This window comes from Podarcis melisellensis (genome assembly GCF_964234715.1).
Source record: "Podarcis melisellensis genome assembly, chromosome: 4".
NCBI lineage: Eukaryota > Metazoa > Chordata > Lepidosauria > Squamata > Lacertidae > Podarcis > Podarcis melisellensis.
In genome coordinates, this window is record NC_138531.1 from 33,202,249 (window position 1) to 33,228,854 (window position 26,606).

A 26,606-nucleotide genomic window follows, 5' to 3' on the forward strand; every position below is an offset into this window, starting at 1 on the left:
TTCTGGAAAGTATCACCTTGGAGCAATCAGGATCTCCAAGAGAAGTATATACAGTGGTACCTCAGGTTACATATGCTTTAGGTTACAGACTCCGCAAACCCAGAAATCGTGCTTCAGGTTAAGAACTTTGCTTCAGGATAAGAACAGAAATCGTGCAGCAGCGGCGCAGAGGCAGCAGGAGGCCCCATTAGCTAAAGTGGTGCTTCAGGTTAAGAACGGACCTCCAGAACGAGTTAAGTAATTAACCCAAGGTACCACTGTATATGATTGCCTCATATATATGACACACTTAAGAAGGCTTCCTAAATTCATTATGCATAATGATGGGACATAGGAGGAAAGCATCTCTGAGATGTGCTGGCCACAAGCTGTTAAGGTCTTGATAACCATGTGACAGTGGATAACTAATTTAGATTTCTTTAAAATGGGATTAGACAAATTCATTGTCAGGAGCTAGAGTCAGGCGTAGGTCAGCAATAAAACAATAAAACATTGGATGGCAGTGAAGCTAACTCTTTATTCAAAGAAACAAGACCATCCCTAGTGGTCACAGCAACCTTTCCCAGTAGGTCTTGCCCCAATGAGGCAACTGCAAGGACTGAAGGCCCTCACATTCCCAGTGCTCTCTAAGGCTCTTCCCCTGGTTAATTCCCCAGCAGCCTAAGGCTTCATCATCTTGTCTCATGTTGCTCCACCCTCTTCATTTCTCTGTGTGTTCTGTGAGACTGGCGGGGGGGGAGGGAGATGGTTGCAGCAGGAATGGGAGACCCCTAGGATTCTTCAGCAGCCTGCCTCATCTCTATCTCCTGAACCTCCTCCTCTCCTGCCTTTGAGTCTGGACTGCCCTCTGCCACAGCCTCTTCCTGCTCACTAAACCCTGTTGCCTCTTCAGTTTCTGACACCTCCCCCCCCAGTCTGCTCCCTCTTTTCCCTCTGACCCTTCACTGCTGTCCAACCACCAATCCCCTCGCTCTGAGCCTTCTTCTCCAAGGGTTCCACAGCTGGATGAGAACAGAAATTGTGCTACGGCGGCACGGCGGCAGCGGGAGGCCCCATTAGCTAAAGTGCTGCTTCAGATTAAGAACAGTTTCAGGTTAAGAATGGACCTCCAGAACGAATTAAGTACTTAACCTGAGGTACCACTGTATATGTGCCACACATACATAGAGAAGTGACTCCCCCCAAAACCAGTTGGGGTCGTATTAAATTAATGCACTGTGTCACTGGAGGTCAGTGCAGCCAGCCTTTATCGGGTCCCAAACCCCACCCACATAGTCCAGCCGGATTGGCCAGGATTCAAATAACAGATGGCGGGAAAGCCCGCCAATCTCCAGTGGCTGGCCTGGGAATTCCCTAACTGCCAACTGCCTAGCCCTGGCATTGCTCCTAAGAGGAAGGAGTTTGGTACGATGGACCACATCTGCTGCCCACCCTGTGACTGGGTAAGTAACCATTATCCACCATATTGTTCACACAGTGTCAGTGCAAGCTGAGGTTAACACTGGAAGAAGCTTGAGTAGCCAATAAAAATATCTACAACTGTGATAGACCTTTTTCAAGTATAAATGATATCAAGTTGAGATATTTGGGGAGTCACTGGTCTTCAAAAGTCATGTTTTAAATGTTAAAAGAAGGTGATATCCTCAAGTAAAGGAGACGAGTCTTTACATTTCACAAGTCATACAAAGCTCAACTGTGGGAAAGAAAGAGAATGGAAAATCCCAGGACAGCAACAAATCCCTCCATCCGTGTTCATGACATGGCAATAAAAGTGCATCTCTGTGCAAACGCAACAAACCAGAAGTTATAATTTAAGCTACTGTTATGTTTATAAAAACCAGAAGGTCATTATGGAACGCATAAAGAGTATCTGATGTTTAAGGGGAAAGTGTATTCTGTACATTAAGTATAAAATGTTTGAGGAAAAAATATATATTATTAACTGTTCCCATAGGGACGCAGGTGGCGCTGTGGGTTAAAGCCTCAGCGCCTAGGACTTGCCGATCGAAAGGTCGGCGGTTCGAATCCCTGCGGCGGGGTGCGCTCCCGCTGCTCGGTCCCAGCGCCTGCCAACCTAGCAGTTCGAAAGCACCTCCGGGTGCAAGTAGATAAATAGGGACCGCTTACCAGCGGGAAGGTAAACGGCGTTTCCGTGTGCGGCTCTGGCTCGCCAGAGCAGCGATGTCACGCTGGCCACGTGACCCGGAAGTGTCTCCGGACAGCGCTGGCCCCTGGCCTCTTAAGTGAGATGGGCGCACAACCCCAGAGTCTGTCAAGACTGGCCCGTACGGGCAGGGGTACCTTTACCTTTACCTTTAACTGTTCCCATATCAATACTGCATCCATAATGTCGTTTGTCGTTCAATTCTCCAATGGGAAAGGGGGGAATTGTTTGTTGTTTTGGATTTGTATGCTTAAAAAAATCTGTGTGTGTTTGTGTGTGTGTGTGTGTGTGTGTGCATGCCCAGATTAAGGAGAAGGAAGAAAACAAGGCAATGGTCAATACAACTAAAAAGCCTGATTAAATGGATGGCAAAATCACAAACAAACAAACCAATTACCCAGCTGCAAATCCCGTAATTTCCATCACTTACAGTGCAAGCCTATGTGTATCTACTCAGAAGTAAGTTCCAGTGAATTCACTAGAACTTATTTCCAGGTAAGTGTGTATCTGGAACTGCAGCCTTTATACTAAAGTAGAATTTATATTAATCAGAGATGAGATGCATATGTATTATGTATTAGTGTGGGGTGTTTTTCTTTCTTTCCTCAGGTTTGCATTATCCCTTACAGCATCAGTCTGGGGGGGGAAATAACAACTGGTTCTGTGCCAGAACAGGTGCAGTCTTTTATCTTTCAGCACAGTGGGAAGAACAGATAAGCACTGCTGAATAGAGCATCTGTATTTATTTTCCATTTGCACAATAGGCAGCAATACATACCTCGTTCCTGAGCTCCTGCTTTGAAACAATAATCACATTGGGTGGGTCCCCAATAGCTGTAGAGGCCCCTCCAATGTTTGTGAAGATTACTTCGGCAATCAGGACATGCCTGGGATCTAGGTTAAGCACCTCACATAACCTGCAAAGACACAGATCAAAAATACAATCTGATCCTTTTCATATGATTTCTAAAATCGCTGGTTTATGTTTCCAAAGCTAGCTCAAACTATGCGCCAGAAAGAGAGCCCATTAGCATTTGTGATAGATAAAAATAAATATCGTGTCCCACGCCCCAATGAGCAAATCATTTTTCGCTCTTATCATAAGAAGAGCATTCACATAATAGTCCCTCACTTTGCTGAATATTAGATTGCAGCTTTCTTGTACAGACCTGATTTGCAAAGAACAGACAAACAGTTCAAACAGTGGAATCTAGCGGAAATTATAATAGATGCAGATCTGCTTGCAGTTTGCTTGCGTTGCTCCTCCACTTCCTCTCCTTAAATCCCTTTTCCTATTGACAAAAGCATGACGACTAGTATTCACAAGCAGGCCCTGCGACAATATGTTGTGAAGTGGAGTGCTCCTGTTCCAGGGTTCCAGCCAACCATGTCTTTTCCGAGGCACTCCATTCCATTTCCTCCCAAACCTGCCCCATGTTTTGCTCTCAACAGACAAGTCAGTATTCCATGCTCAGGCCTAACTGGACTGGTTTGGTGTTTGTTTGTATTTCTGCAAACCAGCTTGCCTTGTGCATGGATGGTGCTGTTCTAGCTATATGGAGGACCCCCCCCCCTTAAAGAATGGTTTGGTATATAAGAGGGGTGAGGACCCTTTTTCAGCAGAGAGGCCACAAGCCAGTGGTAGGCAAAGCCAGAGGCAAATGTGATGGGGTCAAATGCAAAAGTAAACAGAGCATGTTAAGTTGTGGGTGAACATATCAGACGACACAGCCATTCTTCTGACAGCTCGTGTTTATTCACAGGCCAGAACAGAACTGGGCTGAAGGGTTCAGCCAATCTGCTTATATAGAGCTCAACTACAAAGCAACAGTAACAACTTTCTGTAACTATCCAATCACTGAACGTCACTTTCAGTTCCTTGTTTGCATATGCAGACCTGAGTGAAAACTATCTATAGTATCCCCCTACTGGCTCAGGGTGAGAACTTCAGTACATAACAGAGCAACTGATGAGAGCTACATTCCAGCCACAGAAAAAGCTACTCTACACATCCATCCAGGCAAACAGGACGCAATCACATAGTTTAAGGACACTTAGCCCTGCCAAGTGCATAAAAGCACTTGAGAAGGGTGTAGAGCAGGAATAGTGACTGGTGTGGCCCAGGAAAGGGACACTGGCTGGGGACAAACCCAGGGGCCAGACAGAAATGCCTGGAGGGCCACATCTGGCTCCTGGGCCTGAGGTTGTCCGCCCCTAGTATATAGGATTGGGATTCATCTTGGTAACTCCTGCAAAATACTGAATTTGACACAAAATGTGACAAGAAAATAAGATCATATTTCATGCACCGCTGGTAAAGGGCTAAAGCCTTATTGTCAAGGAATCAGGAGAATTTTCTACTAAGCTGCATCACCATGGTAATAGCAGCTTAGAATACCATTTTAAAATTGGACTGAAGAAGTCTGAGGAAGACAGCAACAAAATAAAGTGAATGACTAACACAGCAGTGAGAGAGGGGAGGGGAGGAAACAGAGCTTGTTTAAAAACAGTGTGTGTGAGAGAGAGAGGGGGGGGGGAGGTTCCAGATAAGGAAATTAAAAAGTCATGTCGCCGTGACATCTGCATATGAAAAATATATGCGCACATAAATTATTACCAGTTAAGTCAACTTCCACATTTTGCAGCATATCTGAAACAACCAATACCTTAGCAATATTGATTTTACTCAGGGACAATTCTACCATTATGGGCTGAAAGGAGGGGAAAGTACAATTACTTTTGTTTGGCCTTCAAGACTAATTTCCAGCTGAAAACTCACAAACCAGCAGGCAGGAGAAAGGAGTGTCAGTATATTGAGGGTGTGCATCTATATGTCAGCCCTCAAATAAAGCTAGGGGTGGAAAGTCAAGTTTTTATTACGCAGTGGTGAGGGCAACTGAAAACTCATCATTGCAGGCACTTTGCTTCAGTTTTGAAGTGGGCTGCACTTCAAAACTGAAGCAAGACTAAAGCAGAACTGCCTGAAAGAATAAAGCATGGAGAGATAAGGTTGGGTTCAGCTGCCATCACACATACAAATGCCTGGTAGTCTAAGGTCAAGCCTCCACCTCCACCTTTATGCATGAATGGGGCAAGCACATGAGTCAATAAACGTAGCTGCCCACACCATGCTCTGAGTCACATGATGACTCATCTCTCTCTGGAAGGTCTCCAGGTAAATCCCTCCCTGGGTCTGTTTTCTCCCAACCATTGCTTTGTTGCAAAAATCCTGGTGACCCACAGTCTGCCTGTTAGGTCTATCTTCTTCCCTCCTTCCCTCCTCCAGTAAAGACAAACACAATCCTAGCCTCTTGGGACTGTAAGAAAACAGCCCACATTGGAGCTGACCATATGGGAGAGGGGGATTTGTCGCCTGTCTGAAGTCAAGAGAGAAGTGAGGCGACCTGAGTGAACACATGGTCAGGGTGACCTCCCACCTGCCTGTGTTCAGATCATATTAGGACACTCAAAATGGTTTGAATCCCCTGCCCATCCCACCTTTATGAGGTTTTGTTTGTTTGTTGCTTGCTTGCTTGCTTGTCTTTTGAAGAACTACCTTATGGTGACTGGGGTAAAAAGGAGCATTGTAGTAACGTTGTCCAAGAAGGCTGAGAGAATCGCAGCAATGAGGCAGAGAATGATAATCATGGCCCACACTTTGCCTCGAGAGAGTCTGTAAGCCTAATAAAAACAGACACAGAGGAAATATGATGGAATTGATTAGCACGATGGACAACATCACAGTTCTTGCTAAGCAACTAGATGTGGAGCTGTCATTCAGCATCACCTCATACCAAGAGGTACAGTGTTTATTAAGCTGTGGTAAAGTGACTTTTGCCAGTTTTTCAAAATGGGGAAAGGGGGGGGGCTTACGAATCTAAGTATTTCAGAAGACAAAAGCCAGTGTTATCATACATTCCCTAAGATACAATGAAGCCAAAGCAAATCGTGCCTTAAATTAAAATTTATGAGTACATGTAAAATGCTGCAAAGGTGTGTTTTATTGTCATTTCTTAAAAATCAAATACATATTCCGCTCTTCCTCCCAAGGAGTCCATTTTATATTATAGCAATGCACATTCACTGATAGTACATGCTGCGGCAGGCATTCACCATTTGCCACTACTTAATGTGAGAAGTGGTCCTCTTTGCCTTATTGATACTAATGGCATTTAAGTACCATTAATTTAAACAAGGTTTAAGAGAGTTGAGCACTGTTGCCTACAGCCCTTACCCACCACTTCTAAGATAATTTTGCCAAAAGCGTCATCCATCTGCTAAAACCTTTAGAAAATTACAGGATGAATGTTGCTGCCTTTTTTGCAAGGTCTGCCAGTAATGATCAAAGCACGAATAGGCTAGAAATACGTAATTGACCTGAGAGGGGAAGGGAGTCAAATGGACTCAAGCATGATTTTTTTTGATTTTTTTTTTTTTGGTTCTGTATAGCAAAGATGGCAAAGTATTATTAAATTCTAGTGCTAAATAGTATATAAATGCTTTCCACTAAAAAGGAGGAACAGACCTACCTTTACTGCACAATAATCAAAAAACCCAGTTTCAGAAAAGATGGCAACTAAAAGCATCTGTGGAGGTTAAAAAAAAGGAAAAGATTTAACTATTTATACAGTTAGTTTTCATCAATAAAGAATGCTTTAATGCACCCACCCCTTCCCATTTTTGGAGAACACTTCTGTTCAAATTTGCACATATATTTTCCCTTACTAAACTTAAAAGGGAATGCACAGGTTTTCATTTGGAATAGAGGGATTCACCAGGGCACCCTCCACTGAGGTCTTTTTATGGGTGCATCCTGCAGCGTGCCACAGATGCAATAATAGCGCAGGTCAATTTATACTGGACCGTCGACACATTTTTCCATTTTAGTAGTTGTTCCAATATGCTTCCCCAGTGTCACTGCATTACTTGAACTCCAGAACTACAGTGCAACAAAAATAAAAATAAACCACGACGTTTGTGGTATAAAAAGCTACGGAATGTAACCAGGAAATTACAGGACATGCACTCGTCGGAAATGAACCAGTATAGCCAGTCCAGATATTTTGCAAGTGCACAAGTAATCATGGATGCACAATATATATATTTTTTAAAAACCATCTGGAGGGGCCCCAAAACTTAATCTTTACTAGCTCAAAAATGATCAGAGATTCAGTGCAAACTGCTTCCCAGTTTTTTAAGGATCTATTTATTGCTTGTCACTTGATAGCCAGTACCAAGGCTTTTTTTCTAGAAAAAGAGGTGCTAGAACTTGTTGAGCTTTTTTTTAAAGGGGGGAGCCTTATGCTGCCTTCTGCAATACCACCCGCAGCCTTCGTCATGCAACACAGAGTACCATGCCACCCGCAGCTTCTGTCACGCAGCCCCCAGCGACATACTGATGTGCCAACATGCTGCCACGCTACAGAGGTGCTGGAACACACCAAAGAGATGCCGGAACTCGGTTTCAGTGAGTTCTGGCTGGAAAAAAGCCCTGGTCAGTACTAACAAAGCAAAAATTTGAAGTCATATCTGTTGGAATGCATGCTCCCCTGCATTATGAAATTATTTCTCCTACCACAAAAGCCAATGGAGGATACCAAAATGATTTCAAAATCTGCCAACCCTAAATTTGCCCAGAAGCTTCCAGTGACATTAAGAGGCATTAAATTTCCAAATTCCTACACTGGAAAAGCTTCAAAGGGAACTAATATGACTGTAGCTGCTCTCAAATGTAGCATATTTTTTTAACGTTTAGCAACAATTAAGTTTGATATAATTCCAGAACACTTAAGGCACAAGGTGTATATATAGAAGTTTTTAATTACCATTCCGAACAAAAGCGCCAGTGTTTCATAATCAATCCATGCCACTACTTTGACCAGGCTCGGCTTCTGCAATTAGAGAGTGCAATTATCATTTAATCCCATAGATCTCCTACCTAGCGATTAGCTCTGCAAATGCAAACTCTTAAAAAAAAACACTATTAAAATGCACTTTGACGGAAATTAGTTAGTCTTTTTGCAAGAATTTCTCTGTTGGCCCTGTAAAACACAGACAACCTGAAGGGCTCATTTACAAGGTGCCTACATTAAGCATTTTCGATTGTCTTATTATTTTTGTTTTTCTACAACTTACTGCACCTTTATAGACATAAATGAAAACTGAAATACTGGGCTCCTTTGGTTGCTGTTTTGCTGACAAGATAATATCATGCAGGTTCTTTCTGTGGACAGTTCAGGGAGAAACAATTTTCAAGTTTAAGAACCAAGAGACAAAACTGAACAGTTTTTCTTAAAAACAATGTTGATTTGGCAAGGATTTGTCCGCTGTGCCGTGATAAGAATGTTTATAATAATTTAAAGAACTGAACAGATAATGAAGAGGAAGAAGAAAATCACAACAAAAAGGGTATTGTTAAGAACATAAGAGCACTCCTGCTGGATCAGACCAAAGGCTTTTCTAGTCCAGCATCCTCTTTCCTACAGTGACCAGACAGAAACCTGTGGGCTTCCACTTCTGTTACCCAGTAACAGGAATTTTGAGGCCTGCTGCCTAGAAGTGTTATAGAGCTATTATGAGCACTGATAGCCTCATCCACCATGAATGCCATGGTGGATGCAGAAGAATGGTGGGAGGTACCAGCTGGGGAACCCTTGGGGAAGAAGGCTCAGAGCCAGGGGATTGGTGGTTGGACAGCAGTGAAGGGTCAGAGGGGAAAGAGGGAGCAGACTGGGGGGGGGGGAGGTGTCAGAAACTGAAGAGGCAACAGGGTTTTGCTTTTGTTGTTTTTAAGGGATGGCATCCAATTTCGTTGCACTTGTGCAATGTTGCACTTGTGTAATGACAATAAAGAATCTATCTATCTATCTATCTATCTATCTTAGTGAGCAGGAAGAGGCTGTGGCAGACGGCAGTCCAGACTCAAAGGCAGGAGAGGAGGAGGTTCAGGAGACAGAGATGAGGCAGGCTGCTGAAGAATCCTAGGGGTCTCCCAGTCCTGCTGCAACCATCTCCCCCGCCCTCGCCAGTCTCACAGAACACAGAGAGAAATGAAGAGGGTGGAGCAACATGAGACAAGATGATGAAGCCTTAGGCTGCTGGGGAATTAACCAGGGGAAGAGCCATAGAGAGCAGTGGGAAGGTGAGGGCCTTCAGGCCTTGCAGCTGCCTCATTGGGGCAAGACCTACTGGGAAAGGTTGCTGTGACCACTAGGGATGAGCTGTTTTGTTTCTTTGAATAAAGAGTTAACTTCACTGCCATCCGATGTTTTATTGTTTTATTGCTGACCTACGCCTGACTCCAGCGCCTGACAATGAATTTGTCTAATCCCATTTTAAAGAAATCTAAATTAGTTATCCACTGTCACATGGCTATCAAGACCTTAACAGCTTGTGGCCAGCACATCTCAGAGATGCTTTCCTCCTATGCCCCATCATTATGCATAATGAATTTAAGAAGCCTACTTAAGTGTGTCATCTATATGAGGGAATCATATATATATAGATGGCACACTTAAGAACTATATAACTATAAGAGTGTGTGTGTGTGTGTGTGTGTGTGTGTGTGTAGTTCTTACACCTGCAAAGAACTCTCAGGGTCCCTGTCCTGATTCACACATGCAAACACACAACACAAGCCATTTTGTGCCTACGCTAAATAGTGTGGATGACTACAGACACTTTCACTGAAATGTTTCCTTCCCTCCCAAGACGGCTGCTGGTCATGGCAAGGTTGTAAGTGGATTTAGGAATTGGGAGTTTGTAAAAGGAACATATGAGATTTTGCTACTTACATCACCGATCACAGCAAGGGCAGCTAAGGCAGCCAGGGAGCCCAGCATCGCCGCTAATGTCCTGTGAACAATCTGCAACAACAGGAGGGACCAACCCTATTAGTCCAGTTGTTGTCCTTTTAACTCTTATTCCATATGATGTAAAGTCACATCTTCCCCATCTTGGTCCTTTGAACACACTGCTTAGAGACGTCTTCAAGGCAAATACTGGCACGTCAATATCAGAAGTGACTGGTCCACAGTCCATAAGTCCACCTGGAAGGGTTCTACTGCCTGCTTTTACACTTTGGCCACACCTGTTTTAATGCTTTGGCCACACCCACTTCAACATGCAGCCCCACCCTGAGGATCCTGAATCACCTATTTGGTAGCTTAGGATTCATGTTTACAATTTAATTTACTAACTAATAACTAACTGAGTTCAAATGAAGTTGTGAGAGAGGAAACATAATTTAGTTCTGCCATGCTTTAGGGTTTCATCCTTAGATCTACAAGGACATGCACGTTTTGTCCCCACATTGGAAGAATGTCAAATCCCCCTACTTTTGACGAAACCTTGAATTGTGAGGAGACACAATTTCCTCTCTCTCAACCACATTCTAGTGGCTGGAGTGTTGTAATTGCAACAATCGCATCACTTTTACATAGATGTCCCCCCTGTGGAAACCAAGATAAAGCATTTCATTCAGTTTTCATTACTTTGCCGCCTGTTTGCAAATATTTAAGAGGGAAGTGGCAAGATGGAATATCTCAATAAATGTTTAAGGCCTCCATGCCAACTTGATTAAGGATGTCCACAAGATTGGTTCTACAAACAATCTTCTTCTTCTTCTTTAGCCATCAAGTGGGTAATTTCATTAAACGAAATGCAATTGCAAAAGGTTTAATATAATTGAAAGAATTTACAGTTATCACCGAATCACCTTCAAATGAGTTAGCAATACTTAAAATATTACTCAGATTTATTTTCTGATGAAAGCATCATTCCACGAAAGCTCATTCACTTCTAATTTCATTAGAATGTCTTTGGCTGAACGGAAAGTAATAAAGCAACCCCTGTGACTCTTTTTTTGTTTCTGTCACAATAGGGTGAAAACTTGATAAAAGGTTTAGCTTCTGTTGCTCGTTTTATCTGAATTCAGATTTCAGCAGTATTCCATTTTAATCCTAGACAGAGACCTATCACAGAATGCACAGCAGCTGAACTCAACACAGATTCCCTAAACTCATTACACACAAGCATGGGTACAAAAGGCATTGTAGGGGTTATCTCTGCCCCCAAACACCAATACACACAATGGCCATGGCTCTTTGAACTTGTATATGCACGCATAGCACCAGCTTGTTGTACACCACAAGCTCCCTCCATGGGCTCATGAACCCTGCAATCCCAACTTAGTATGAGGAATAAATTCCTCTCTGGCCCTAAATACAGCAACCGAAAGTTCCATAGCAAGGTCATACCAAAGGCAACACCCTCAATAGTGAGTGGTGTGAGCCATATAGCCAAGGAGGGTGGCTGGGAGATCCAAAGATGACTGTGGTGCCGGGTCCAGGAGGTGGTTGTTATTTAAGCCCATGGAATGCACCTGAGTGAAGGCTCCAGCAGGAGTCCCAGTCAGCTCTACCCATCCAAAACCTGCCTCAAGGCCCTCCTGCGATTGGCCAGTTTGCAGGCAGGCCAAATTCAAATGTCCATGGCCAGAGGGAGAGGTTGGGACATCTCCCACCAGGCATTGAGAACTGGCCCAAGGATCCCGGCAATGGGAGCCATCTCACAGAGGAGGCTGAGCAGACTTACACACAATACCAAACTAGATGCACCAAGGGTTTGACTTAGTATGGCAGTAACATAATGATAAAGATACGGTGTCAGACATCCTACATCATCCACAGCATTTCCTTTGCTATTTCAGAATTCACTGGTATATCGATTGTCTAGGATAACCATCGGGATGCGGGTGGCACTGTAGGTTAAACCACAGAGCCTAGGACTTGCCGATCAGAAGGTTGGCGGTTCGAATCCCCGCGACGGGGTGAGTTCCTGTTGCTCAGTCCCTGCTCCTGCCAACCTAGCAGTTCGAAAGCACGTCAAAGTGCAAGTAGATAAATAGGTATCGCTCCAGCGGGAAGGTAAACGGCGTTTCCGTGTGCTGCTCTGGTTCACCAGAAGTGCCACATGACCTGGAAGCTGTATGCCGGCTCCCTTGGCCAATAAAGCGAGATGAGCGCCGCAACCCCAGAGTCGGCCACAACTGGACCTAATGGTCAGGGGTCCCTTTACCTTTACCTAGGATAACCATCAACAGCTAGTTCTTTCATTGTAAAAAAAATACTGTAAAGATCTACTTTTAAACCTCTCCTCAAGCGAAATTCCCTGAGACGAAGAAACATCTTCTCACAAGGCCTTCTGAGGAACAGAACAGGAATTTGAAATGGATATTTAACATGCCATAAATCACTTGCAGTAAGGTAAGATTTCAAATGTCTGAAAGCTACTGTGCTGTTGTTGTTTTGTCCACTCTATGTAAAGTTTTGCAGTGTTTTGTTATCAGCAGCTAATTTATTCTTTTCTGGTGACTTCTGCCAGACAGTGTGGGTTTACATAGTTTCTAAAAAAATAGGACTGACTGATGCAGAAATTCAGATATCTAGAATCAGCTTCCTACTCCTTTTGAGGAAGAGCTTGAGTGGATTTTGTTAAACAATTCCATGCATTGTTGGGGGTGTTTCATTCTAAAATTCATTGTGCTAAGGCTGTAGCACTGGGGAGTCCCAGGTGGTAAAGGGCTGTTTAAGAACCAAACCAAGAATAGTCTCATAATTTAAAACAATGAATGCCTTCCCAGCCCAAATCCAGAAAATATATGTTTTTGATAGTCCACTCAGTTTTTTATTCAAAGACTAAGAACTATAAGGAAGTTGATTGCTGATTTCTGAATTTATGCTTTAAGTCTGCACTATGTTGAAGAAGTATACTTTACTGTGCCATCTGGCAGAGGACACCAGAAGGGGTCAAAACAGTTGCTGATAGCAACAAAACTGAAAAAATCTTACACATTGTGGCATATAGTGTACTTGAACATGGATTGTTCCATTTTGACTACATAAGCACCAGTACTCTGAGATATATGAGATAATCCAGAAGGCGATTTAAAAAAGAACATTTCCCCTTCATTTATGATTGCATTTGCCATTACTAAAGAGAAAGTAATGCAAGATTTTCGACAATTAGTATTTAAGGAAAGCTCTCCTGTTTGCTCTTTTTCAATCTTCTACCCTATATCCATTTACAGTGGTACCTTGGATTAAGAACTTAATTCGTTCTGGAGGTCCATTCTTAACCTGAAACTGTTCTTAACCTGAGGTACCACTTTTAGCTAATGGGGCATCTCGCTGCCGCCACGCCACAAGCGAGTGAGTTCTGTTCTCATCCTGAGGCAAAGTTCTTAAGCCAAGGTACTATTTCTGGGTTAGCTGGTAACCTGAAGCATCTGTAACCCGAAGTACCACTGTACTTAATGAGGAAATTAACAGCGCCAGCCCTACTGCCTGCTTCAGGCAGCAAATACTAGGGGGCAGGGAGCAACACCAGGATGTTAGCAGAAAGGAACTGTGTGTACCACCGGACCCACTAAGCTAGACTGGTTTCTTCAGTCATGGTGGAGCACTCTGTCCAATTACCAGTTGAAGTAAAAGTCAACTGCTAGCCTAGTTGCCTTGTTGTCCTTTGCCTCAGGCAGATATAGATAAGGCTGCCATACATCCAGGTTTCCCCGGACACATCTGGGAATCGAGCTGAAAAATGGCGTCCAGGCGGAAAACCCGGACATATGACAAATAGGGCAATTAAGAAATCTCCCCAAAGCCCCAAAACTTATTTTTTTGTGAGATGTTCCTAAAAAATAAAAGCTCAACAACTTTGTCCAGATTTTCACTTTGGGGAATATGGCAAGCCTATTCATAGAGAACATTTTCTAATGAACATCGTATTAGGCTTCTTTTGGTAGAGTATGAATAAATAACATACTATGTTTTATTCATTTTGTTTCTCTATTACAAGCAGTGGAGCATGGTATATAAAAGTACCTTAAGACATGTCCCAGGAAATAAATAAATAAAACAACCTAAGTGGATGACCCCAAACACAAAAGAGAAAGTAGTCATAAAAACAAAACCTGAGATGATCCTGTTGTTTTGCTCTGACAAGGGTTTCATGTACAGTACTCATATAAATACAGAGCCCTTTTCAAACAAAAAAATTGAGATCCCACACAAACAAACAAAAAAGAATTGTCTGGGCAGTAATAACATCTATGCAGTATTTATATTAACTGAAGATCACTGTGGTATATATATTAACTGAAGTATAGTATACAGGTATATATTAACTGAAGATCACTGTAGTATACCTAGAAGGCTGAGTTGAAGTATTACCAAGCTGGCACTTTGGGCTGAATTTTGAGCAAATGTTGGGAACCCCTTGAGCTCACTCAGAAACATATTTTGTTTACTTCTTCTGTTACTTTTTACAAATACTGCAGCCACAGAAAACAAAGGGGGGTGGATTTCCATATGTTCTAGCACTGTATTCACCACACAGCATAAAAGACAATGTTATCACTCATTTAGATAATAGTGTGAGTCTCCCTAACTTCTTGTGCTGCACTGCAAAGTACAGGGAGTATTATTCAGTTGCCCAGACAATATATTTTCTTGTGTTGTGACCGTGTCCCATGACCCATATTATGGATGTCCTACAATCGTATTATAAAGTAGTTGTGTTCTGTGATATAAACGAGCACTGCTAGTTGTTTCTTTTTTCTTTTCCAATGTATTTCTTATCAATAAAAAAAAATTTGGTGTGGTGCAAGCAAATTTTTATTCTGAAACTGTGGCTCAGAGGAAAAAAGTTTGAGAACCACTGCTGTATATTAAGAAAAATAAAATTGCCCCTCTCACAAAGACAGTCACATACAAGCTCTTTCTGTGAGAATGAGCCTGCAAAAACTCAAAGCAGAACTGGTCTCTGGTAGGTGTGTAATGATATAAAAAAAAATGGGGGGAAATTATAGAGGACTAAGCAAACAGGACGGAAATATCTAAACCAACAATGTCAGCTTACATTCTATACATTTTATGTTGTTTGTTCAATGCTCTTTCACCATAAAGAAAAAAGCAGCTGATCCCTCAAGGTTTATTCTTTATAACTTAATTTATTCAGGAAATCTAATGACTGAAGCTCTGATAGAAATTTATCCTTGTAACAGAATTTACAAAAAACATATTTTCTCGGGAATAAGCCCCATTGAGCCCATTGGGACTAACTAACAAGTAAGAATGGACGTGAGTGGCGCTGTAAGTTAAACCACAGAGCCTAGGACTTGCTGATCAGAAGGACGGCGGTTCGAATCCCTGTGACGGGGTGAGCTCCCGTTGCTCGGTCCCTGCTCCTGCCAACCTAGCAGTTCGAAAGCATGTCAAAGTGCAAGTAGATAAATAGGTACCGCTCCAGCAGGAAGGTAAACGGCGTTTCCGTGCGCTGCTCGGGTTTGCCAGAAGCGGCTTCGTCATGCTGGCCATATGAACCAGAAGCTGTACGCCAGCTCCCTCGGCCAATAAAGTGAGATGAGCACCGCAACCCCAGAGTCGTCCACAACTGGACCTAATGGTCAGGGGTCCCTTTTAACAGGTAAGAATGCATTCAGTTGATTGTTGGGGGGGGGACAAAAATAAGCAAGACTTGAGCAATTCTCAAACAAAGAACCATAGATGTATTCCATCTAGAGAATTTAAATTTCTGCTCAGAATTCATACCAAGTTACTCACACTCAATATCAGTCAAACCTCTGCCTGAAGAAAAATGCAGAGAAGGTGTAGGTTTGTCACATTCTGGGTGCACTGTATGTGCTAAAAAGAAGTTTAATGGAACAAAAAGTGAAGGTCAGTAATGTCAATTTGTGCCCCAAAGAGCCAAAGTTCTTATAGGTCACATATACAAAGCAGAAACATGTCCTGACCTGACCAGCCTATGGAACTATCCTTTGAATGTTGCTTTGGAAATACCACTGAAGGAAATGAGACTTGTGAGCAATGATAATGTGGCCAATGAATTCAGTGTGACTTAGGGTGGATCTACACACGGGGGAGGGGGGGAACAGCTAGAAATTAAATTGTTCGTTATAAGGGGGAAAACGCCATGTAAAATCACATAGAAATGTTTCCTGCTCTACAGCGCCACCTGGTGTTGCATGTTTATAACACATTCAAAACACTGTTTTTTTACTAAGGTAGCTGAGTCCCTGCTTCCTAGCAGTCTTGCTTAAAACTGCAGCAATAATTTATGGGTCCTACAAATCCCTGGTTGGCCTTGACCCATGGCAGGGCCTTGTCAGTGGCAGTGCCCTCCCTGATGAGGTACATCTGTTACCATCCTTACTGACTTTCAGGAGGAATTAAAAAATCATTCCTGTTCACTCTGATATTTGAAGGCTGAAAGATACTGTCAACAACAACAACAACAGTTAAATAATGTGAATGACCAGTTTACCAGTTCCCACACAGAGACCACAAACTGAACATGTTTTGATTATATTCTGCAACAATCTTAAGCAACTTGGTAAAAATTCTTCCAGAGAATCTTCATCACCTCATTGCACTGTTCAATGGACTGTCATATTATATCCCAGGGGTTGTAAGCCTTTTTGGACCAGTGGGCACATTCTGAATTTGGAGAAAGTGTTGTAAATGCCACTCATAGGGTTGGTGATCCCTCTTAAGAGTGAACATAATCCCAGATCTAAAACATTACCAGGTTACTATGCAATAGTGAAAAAGATTAATTGCAAGAATTCAAAACCCTTCCAAATCCTAAGGGAGCTTTACTTCATTTACAACAGATTGTAAAAGCACTAGTTCAACGTAGGAACTGACAATTATGTTCAACTCATCTCCATAACGCAGGCTCAACCCACCAAATTCCACATAAAAAGAACACTACTTCATGATATAGTCAATATTGCAGCTTTAGATTGCTTTGGACAAAGGAGGCAAACCTTTAGGGGGGGGAAAGAAGCAAGTCTCACTAACCAAATATATCTTGAGGGAAAACCCATTTTCAGACTCATTCAGAGCTATCATCAAACATTCAGAACCCAATGTTTCATTTGCTTGTAACAGGAGCACAAGCAAAACCTGTTAGAGGAGAATTTCATCAGTGAACATTTGAGCAACATCTAGCTGAAAAAACAGCTAGGCAGCCCTGCTTGTGATCAATAACAGTTCTGCTGGAGAAACTTGGTTCATGGGATTTAATCCAAAGTTTGACTGATCACCAAGAGAAGCTCATCCAGTGGGGCAGCAGACTCTGGCAGCTGAACTGCTGTCACTTACCAGGAGAAGCAAAGGTGTTAGAATTCCTGCTCCGTGATTGCAGTCATGGGATTTTTGTCTATCACATGATGGTGTATGTTTTGAGTCCACAAAGTGGAAAGTGATGGAGACAGGATGTTTATGTTACTGTGTTCCGTGAAGTGGGACTATTGTCCTTTGTTCTTTCTCTTCGCTGTCTGATGCTAGAGAGAAAGGAAGCCATGTTGCAGTGCTCCATGTGTGTTTATATGTAAATAAAATAGATTAGCCAAAATGCTGAGTTGCTGAGGCCTGTTACGCAAACTGCACAGACTCTGCGGATCCCTAAGTGTGCCGATGTCTATTGGCATCAGTCGCTGTGATGTTCAGGCAGAAGTAAGCTTTTGAAGCTCCCAAACGAAAGACCAGGAAGGAGAGAACATGCCAGTCGGGCATGTGTCTCTGCCAGGGTCCTACTCAAGAGTAGGACGAGCTCCTGACAAAGGGTTGGGGGGGTTGAACAAGTGCCCCCAAACAAGTGCCAGATTGGCTCTACTGGTGTGCTCACACAGTCCCAAACTCAGCAACAGTCCTGCTGGGAGGCTATTGCTGCAGCTCCATCCAACTAGGCCAGGCTTCCTCAACCTCGGCCCTCCAGATGTTTTTGGCCTACAACTCCCATGATCCCTAGCTAGCAGGACCAGTGGTCAGGGATGATGGGAATTGTAGTCTCAAAAACATGTGGAAGGCCGAGGTTAAGGAAGCCTGAACTAGGCTGTCAATCCTCATTCTGCCAATCACCAGTGCTTTTCTCCTACAAAAATGTTTAGGGGTACTCTCATTTTCCTACTCATATTGAAATACTGCCCCTCAATGAAGCCAAACTTAGATTCACAAATGTTTAGGGGTATGTGTACCCCTGCGTCCCCCAGAAAAAAGCACTGCCAATCACCGTATTTCAGGTTTATACAACAGGCAATCTACCACCCACATGTGGCAGCTGATGAAAGGCCTAAGGTTGGGGTAAAAAGGAGGAGAAAGAGGAATGTGCCTTTGTTGTTGTTTAGTCGTTTAGTCATGTCTGACTCTTCGTGATCCCATGGCCCAGAGCACGCCAGGCACTCTTGTCTTCCACTGCCTCCCGCAGTTTGGTCAAACTCATGCTGGTAGCTTTGAGAACACTGTCCAACCATCTCATCCTCTGTCGTCCCCTTCTCCTTGTGCCCTCCATCTTTCCCAACATCAGGGTCTTTTCCAGGGAGTCTTCTCTTCTCATGAGGTGGCCAAAGTATTGGAGCCTCAGCTTACTGACTCTTATACTGAGTCAATTGGACCAGGTCCACCCAAATCAATACCTTCTGCACTGACAGTGACTCTCCTGGGTTTCAGGCAAGGGACATTCCCAGTCCTACCTGGAACTGTCAGGGGTTGAACCTGGGACCTTCTGCATGCAAAGCAGCTGCCCTACCACTGAGCTGCAGCCCTCCCCTGAATTGTCAATCATCTGGTGAGCCAAAATCCTTGGCTGGTGGGCTGCAGTTGGGTTGGTAAAACAAGTTGTTCAGGTCTACCATATTTGGTGGTGGGGTGAACCTTTGTTCTGTCAGAGCCACTTCAATAAAAGCACAATTGTTTGTGACAAACAGGCCAGTATATAAAGCTGAACCTGCACCTCAGTTTTGTTTGTTTTGTTTTGTGTTTTTCTGCTATGGGTAGCCTAACCTAAGCTACTGAAACACTTCTGGGTCAAAACTCAGCTGGCTGCACTTGTATGCAAGAGTGGACAGAAAAATACAAGCTGGCCAAGATCCAAGCTACAGGGAAAGGTATTCAAGGAAATTGCAAAATAAAACTGCTTCCTAATAAATGAAAATAGAGGACCTAAATTTTAAAAAGCAACCCCAACCTCACTCCCCCCCTCAAAAAAATGCTTTAAAATACATCAAGCATAGCTACATACCAAGTATGCATCTTTGTCAAAAAAAAAAACCAACAGCGGGATTTCAAAAAGCTAAACATTTGTATTTAATTAATCTGTATCACCAAGACACCCAATTTTAGTAGTTCCTTTGGAATGCTGTGTGTTCCACTGAGCTACAACAGTTGCAACATTGTTCTCTCTTATATATATTCAGCTTTACATGACATGCCTGCTCTGTTTTTTAATGTATTGCCTTTCTTCAATTCAACAAGTTTGCCTATGTAGCTTTTAGCTTTATTGTCAAGTCTTTTATCATCTCATTTCCTCCGCAGCTATTCATTTTACTACCGTTTATTCTTCTACCCCAGAAAACCTATGCTGCCAAATAAACAAGTTCTGAAAGTTTGGATGCATGGGAATGAATACCACACAAGCATGCATACATATCCACATGCAAGTGCATGGGCCAAAGAGTATTCTTGCACTTTGTTACGTTTTAAGACTTTGCAGCTCCCTTTCCCCTAGGCAGCCTTGGGCAGGCTGGAAGCAGTACAGTAGCATTCAATTAACCCAGCCTAATATTCCACAGCTGCCTCCATCAGAACAAGAAAACACAAATATGATGCAAGGCGGGTCACGTTTTGATACGAGCACAGCTCATACTGAAACGTGGCCCTTTTCAATATTTTATAAGGCAGGAGAAGATATAAAAATGGGACACTCTTGAAAGTTGGTTTTCAGCTTCCCAGCACAAAGAAATGGCACCTTGCTGATTATTGCCAGAAAACAACAGCCTCTGTGTGAGAAAGCCCCGCTAAAGCTTACAGTGAGATCTGAAAGCAGCATCCATGATTTAAGAACAGCAAGCAGCGCCACCCAGTGGATAAATACATTCTGAATTTTCAGCCCGAGTCAGGGCTGCTATCCTAATTATAGAGCAGAAAAATCTTTCATCTACTTATAGAGTCAGCAGGATGGGCTGCTGAAAAAGTTGTGAAGTGCCCAGAAAAAAAATAACACAACCAGGGCGGGGAGGGGGAATGTAAAACTTAGATGGGCACTAGGTAGGTAGGTAGATAGATAGGTATAAGTGAAACAGCATCAACTAAATTAACATTCCCTTCCCCTGCTGCCCCTGTAATCCAAGCACCTCTCAGAGTTCAGGGACCAGATTCTGTGTTTTCCAAAGTCTCTTCAGCCAAAAAGGAGAATTCCTTGATACAGTGGTACCTCGGGTTAAGAACTTAATTTGTTCTGGAGGTCCGTTCTTAACCTGAAACTGTTCTTAACCTGAAGTACCACTTTAGCTAATGTGGCCTCCCGCTGCCACCGCCACACCACTGCCACGCGATTTCTGTTCTCATCCTGAAGCAAAGTTCTTAACCTGAGGTACTATTTCTGGGTTAGCAGAGTCTGTAACCTGAAACGTCTGTAACCTGAAGCATCTGTAACCCGAGGTACCACTGTACTGTACAGAGTTGAAGGAGGAGATTTTAACTTTGAAACCAAAGACAAAACCAGGCCCTGCTTCACTACTGTTCAGGGGGCCAATTTTGGCAGATTCTGGCCAGCTACCCATTTATTTCATTTCGGCCCGTAGGTGTATTTAGCAGAAGATCTACCCTTATTGTGGTAATGAAAGAAAGGGGCAGCCCCTGCCAGATGCAGAATCCTATACTCCATAGCAGATATTCAAACATCCACAGCAGGGATAGGGAACCAGCATCCCTCCAGATGTTGTTGGACTCCACTTCCCATCAGCCTCGAACAGCATGGCCAATGATCAACGATGGTGGGAGTTGTATTCCAACAATATAAGGAGAGCCAGAGGTTCCTCAGTCCTAGGAGAAGCCCGCAAGCAAGACAAAGAAACAAGCCTTCTCCCACAGTTGTTTCCCAGATACTGATGGGTAGTTCATCTTCACATAGCATCCTAAAAGCCTAGTCAAGCCTCCTCTTATGCTGTACTGCAGGGCTGGCCAACTTGGTGCCCTCAATATCATCAAATTGTGGCATTGGAAGAGACCCCAAGGGTCATCTGGTTCAAACCTCTACAATGGAGGAATACGCAGGTAGCCCTTATGGGAACCAAACTCATGGCCTTAGCGTTATCAGACCATACTCTAACCAACTGTGCTAACTGGCTACAATTCCCATAATTCACAATGGTTAAATGGTGTCTGTTTTTACCCTCTTTTTTGTATGGTTTTTATGGCATACTTTATGTATTACTGCTGTGAACTGCTTCAATATTCTTTTTATGTTATAGCAGTATTTAAATCATTAAATAGTATCTGTGCATTGGCCATGTTGGTTGGGATGATGGGGTTTGTAGTCCCACAATTTCTGGAGGTCACCATGTTGGCTATCCCTGATCTACTTGTCCTGCTTTGATGCAGAAGTGTTCAAAATGGCAATCTGTGCTCTGGATACCTCAGCTTCAAGCGTCATGCAGGTACCAGAGGAAAGCCATAGCTCCCTACATCAATTAGATTATAACATGCTATGAGCAGAGAGGGAAGGCACGAACAACATGGTTTCTTGAGGCGGGTATCTTTGCTTGCTCTCCTCACGGACTTGCACTACAACTTTTACACCCTTCTGATCCATAAAAGGTAAAGGGACCTCTGACTGTTAGGTCCAGTCACGGACAACTCTGGGGTTGCGGCGCTCGTCTTGCTTTACTGGCCAAGGGAGCCGGCGTACAGCTTCCGGGACATATGGCCAGCATGACTAAGCCACTTCTGGCAAACCAGAGCAGCACATGGAAACACCGTTTACCTTCCTGCCGGAGTGGCACCTATTTATCTACTTGCACTTTGACGTGCTTTTGAACTGCTAGGTTGGCAGGAGCTGGGACTGAGCAACGGGAGCTCACCCCGGCGTGGGGATTTGATCCGCTGACCTTCTGATCGGCAAGCCCTCGGCTCTGTGGTTTAGACCACAGCACTAAATACCAAAACAGATTCCAGTGTGACTATAAGCAGGCAGAGGTATTTAAGCAAATTCTCATTTAGTCACTGTGTTCCTGTCAAAAATGTGTGGGATTATGCCGGGACTCAATCAATGCTTTTTAAGTTGAGTATAATTTGTCATGGAATTGAGACCTGATATTACATTCAAGTTTCAAATCCCATAGAAATGGCGGATTTAAAAACTGAATGGTTACTGGAATTGAATTGGAGCTACGATGAAAATTGACTGAGCCCAATATAAAGCAGAAGATGTGCTTAGTAGCAATGAACTGACAGGCAAGTTTTCTTCTTGGTATTTCTAAAATACATTAACTATTCAAAACAATTCTATTCCTATTTCTCATCTCGACTATTTTGAGTTTTTTTATATTAAAAAAATATATTCTTACCTCAAATATGATGAGCACATAAACACCTGCTAAGATGACTGAAGCAATTGTGACTTGAGCCTCTACATTTGCATGAAGATATTGATGAGTCATGGAAAGAGGAACGGTTTCCAATTCCTGGAGAAAAGCTTGAATACTTATGGATGTTTCTTTACTGCTGAAAGATATTTTTGGGGGGAAAAACAACAACGCTGTTTGGCAGAACGAAGTGGAAATGCTAGAAAGCTTTATCATATTATTATTTTTACACTTTACTTTCAGATAGCTTTCTCGAAGCTATTACAGGCAACATCATGACTTAAACTGAGATCATAAAATATTAAGAATTTGATTTAGTTCACTTTCACAAGCGATGCAAACACCTCTTAGTCCAGAACACAAAACTTCTTAAAGTCACAAATGTGGGAGAGAAGTCATATAGAAAATGCAAACACATACATATACTTTAAGCATCACTCATGAAGATAGATTTCTTTTATTTTTCTGTTACCTGAAGCATTTGCTATTATTGGGTTAGGGAAATAGAAGAAGGTGCCTGGGTGGCAAATCTTCTTCCCAAGAGGAAGAACAGTGGAGGAAAGGTCCCATAAGATAGGGTTCTGCTACAACTGGTTACCTGGACTGAATTCCCTCTGAAGCAGGCTTCCTCAACCTCGGCCCTCCAGATGTTTGTGACCTACAACTCCCATGATCCCTAGTTAGCAGGACCAGTGGTCAGGGATGATGGGACTTGTAGTCTCAAAACATCTGGCGGGCTGAAGTTGAGGAAGCCTGCTCTGAAGAGTTGCTGTACATATGATTGGATGGGATATTATGGCTGTGCATAGTGCATAGTTTTATGCAAAGGTGAAAGGCAAGACCCATCGGTGAAATCCAATGTCACTCTTTGAGGTGCCATGAGATTCCCCTTCCGTACCTCTCTTCCTCAACCTCTCACACTTCTTACAATCTACTCTGGATGATGATCCCCCAACTCTCCAGAACAGATTTTGGGGGTGCAGAACAGATTGCCACACAAGGAAGTCCACTGTGCAAGCAGGGATCCACAATTGGATATCCCCCACTGTTTCCATGATTTGAGCATCTAGTAAATTAACATTACCAAAAAAAATCAAGTGGTTTTTTCTGGATTCACAAACCAACCTGCTCAACATCTCAAAAGTTCGTGAAACAATAACTTGTTCGTTTTTTCTCAGATTTAAAGGCAGGGTCCAATTGTATAAGATCTGCAAAAAAAGAAAAGACGTAGTATGAATAAGTAAGAGGTTAATGCTGTTGCTTGATTTCCCTTGCCACAATGTATTTTTACGAGTTGCTAATTTGATGGCCTGATTTTTACAAGTTGCTAATTTGATGGCCTGAAGCTGAGACTCCAATACTTTGGCCACCTCATGAGAAGAGAAGACTCCCTGGAAAAGACCCTGATGTTGGGAAAGATGGAGGGCACGAGGAGAAGGAGACGACAGAGGATGAGATGGTTGGATAGTGTTCTCGAAGCTACCAGCATGAGTTTGACTAAACTGCGGGAGGCAGTGGAAGACAGAAGTGCCTGGCGTGCTCTGGTCCATGGGGTTACGAAGAGTCGGACATGACTAAACGACTAAACAACAACAAATTTGATGGGGGAGATTCTTTATAAATGGACACTTTCGGAGAACTTTTCAACCACTGGGTGTTATTCAGCTTTTTGTGCTATCACAAGGATTATTGTTAGCACAAAGGGAGATACAAGGTACAGTATGCTCTATAAAACATGGGTGAGGTCTACCTTTTATATCAAAAGCAGCATGCACGGGAGAGGAATGAACCCTGACCTCCTCTGTTTTAACTTGATACCATGTAATTAACTTTTTCCCAAGCCTGGAAGTGAACTAGGCTGGAGAACAACATCTTAACAAAGCCAAATATGGTGATAAGGTACATTTCCCAGGATCTGTTGGGGGAAGCCATGGCTGGCAAATGGCCATAGGAGGGCTTTAGTGTGCAGATGTGACCATAGTTAATGGCTTGTTGCAAATGTGCTAATCTCAGCTACGTTGCTCCTCCCAGTGACATAGCGTGGGTTGCCAATGTCCAGGGGTACACAGAGAGTGGGAGGGAGGGAGGGAAATTGACAGGGTTGTGCATGCAACTACCTAACAGCATCCACATCACTCAGGAGATTACAGCCACAGAGATAAGGGAAGAAGAGTTGTTCCATTGTCTGGAGAAGCTACTTCCTGGTCTGCACGGAGAAGCCATTTTCGACAGAAGCGCACAGAGGCAGCTCTGGGTGTTGAATTTTTGTGCCCCTAACAATCTTGCACCTGGGGCAACTGCCTCTGTGTGCCCCCTGCTATGCCACTGACTCCTCCTCGCTAGTGTGTGGGAGAAAGAAAGAAAAGCATGACCCCTGGCTTGGAATTCTCTCCAAACCAGGAATCATGGTTTATTTCGTGCAAGCAGTCCATGATTAGTAAGCAAAAAACAAACAAATATTGGATACAGAACACACAAACCTTCCTCTGAAATAGATATAGATTTCAACCTGCACTGCCCTGCCCTTGCAAAGGGAGTTTAAACATAATAGTGAAATAAGAAAGATTTCCTTTTGTCTTATGACCATAAAATGAAAGCAGTCCAGGGTATTTGAACTTTACCTGCTGTTGACGTCTCCTTCTTGGACCAGAGTCTTCTACCTGTCCAATCTGAACTACAACGTAATCCTCTGGTTGCCGACCAGCCACATCTGCCACAAAGGGCCCTGCCAGTTCTACCTTTAGAAGGGCAGAATCGCGAATATTGCTGAAGTTCATAGCTGTTGGCAAGACAGTTAAGGACTGCAATTTTGTCTCTGAAGGGAAGAGCCTTTGGGGGATTATCTCATCCATGATGCCACAATTAAAAACAACAGCAGTGCCAGCATTCTACAGTAATGCCAACTAATTCAACATGGCTTGAATACCTATGTAGCTAAGAGGTTGAAAAACCAAAGAGCTCTCATTTCAAAGGATTAAAAATAAGAACATCCTAAAAGGCCTATATAAAAACATGCTATGCCAAACCTTATTACCAGTCCTTGATGAATAGATATAAACATTTAAAGCATGTGTTTGCAACCTGGTTCTCGTGTTATTGGAATCCAACTAGAGATCATTTGGAGGGATCATTTTCAGTTTCGTCCAATGTTTGTTACTTGCAGCACTGCTTCCATTCCACTGCAATTCATCTTCCTTCAAAAACTACGCTATTTATCTTGCTGTCTGCTGTGGTAAAATTACATACCTTATGTAATTTCCACAACCGATTCAGTAAATTATGTAATTGCATAGTCATTACATTGTTCCACCCCATCCATTTCAATGCAAATGAAAAGCAATGCAGATTCAGGGGTGGGAATATAATTATGTATCATTTGCAGATTATAAGCAATGACAGTGAACACATACCCTCCAACATTTCTCCAATGAAAATAGGGACATCCTATGGAAAAGTGGAACATTCCGGGATCAGATCAGAAACTGGGACAGCTTCTCTAAATCAGAGACATCCCTGGAAAATAGGGACACTTGGAGGGTCTGTGAACACCACTCGTATTCTCCAGATTCATTTCTACCCCAGACATGAGACAAGAAGGTGAACACTGGCAATTTCCACTCCCATTTCCATTTTTGTCAGAATTCTCCAACATCCCAAACTCCAGCTCCCACCAGTCCCAGCCAACATTAAGCTCCTGAGAGTGAAAAGTGGGATATAAATGTCAAAAATAAAACCACCAGCTGTGTGGAGTGGAGTCTGATGATTCATGTCCCAAGGTTGCCTAAATGAGACAAAAAGCAATTTAAAACAGTCTCGTCCTTATTGAGCTATATTGCTGGTAAGCGATGCTTTTTAAAGTTTTCAAGCTATTTATTTTGCTTCTTCAAGCCAAAAAAGATCAAAACAATATCCACTATGAAACCCCATGATGTTAGCCTGGGTGAGAAAATTAGTAAAGCAATAAATTCCAAACAGTCCTGTCTGAATTTCACTGAG

At 43.0% G+C, this 26,606-nt stretch overlaps 1 protein-coding gene across 2 annotated transcripts in view; it reads right to left on the minus strand.

Annotated features, from left to right (window-relative positions):
* Positions 1-26,606, minus strand: part of OCA2 (OCA2 melanosomal transmembrane protein) — a 143,146-nt gene that overhangs the window by 73,604 nt on the left and 42,936 nt on the right. Inside the window, exons 7-14 of one of the 2 annotated variants that reach the window (XM_081907554.1) lie at positions 25,232-25,389; positions 23,736-23,818; positions 22,593-22,746; positions 9,958-10,029; positions 7,990-8,055; positions 6,694-6,750; positions 5,721-5,845; positions 2,943-3,081 (exon numbers count right to left, since the gene is read on the minus strand). In XM_081907554.1, coding sequence (XP_081763680.1) covers positions 2,943-3,081; positions 5,721-5,845; positions 6,694-6,750; positions 7,990-8,055; positions 9,958-10,029; positions 22,593-22,746; positions 23,736-23,818; positions 25,232-25,389 — 854 coding nt within the window. Of the gene's footprint in view, positions 1-2,942; positions 3,082-5,720; positions 5,846-6,693; positions 6,751-7,989; positions 8,056-9,957; positions 10,030-22,592; positions 22,750-23,735; positions 23,819-25,231; positions 25,390-26,606 lie in introns of both variants that reach the window. The other variant, XM_081907553.1, reaches the window with a different exon arrangement.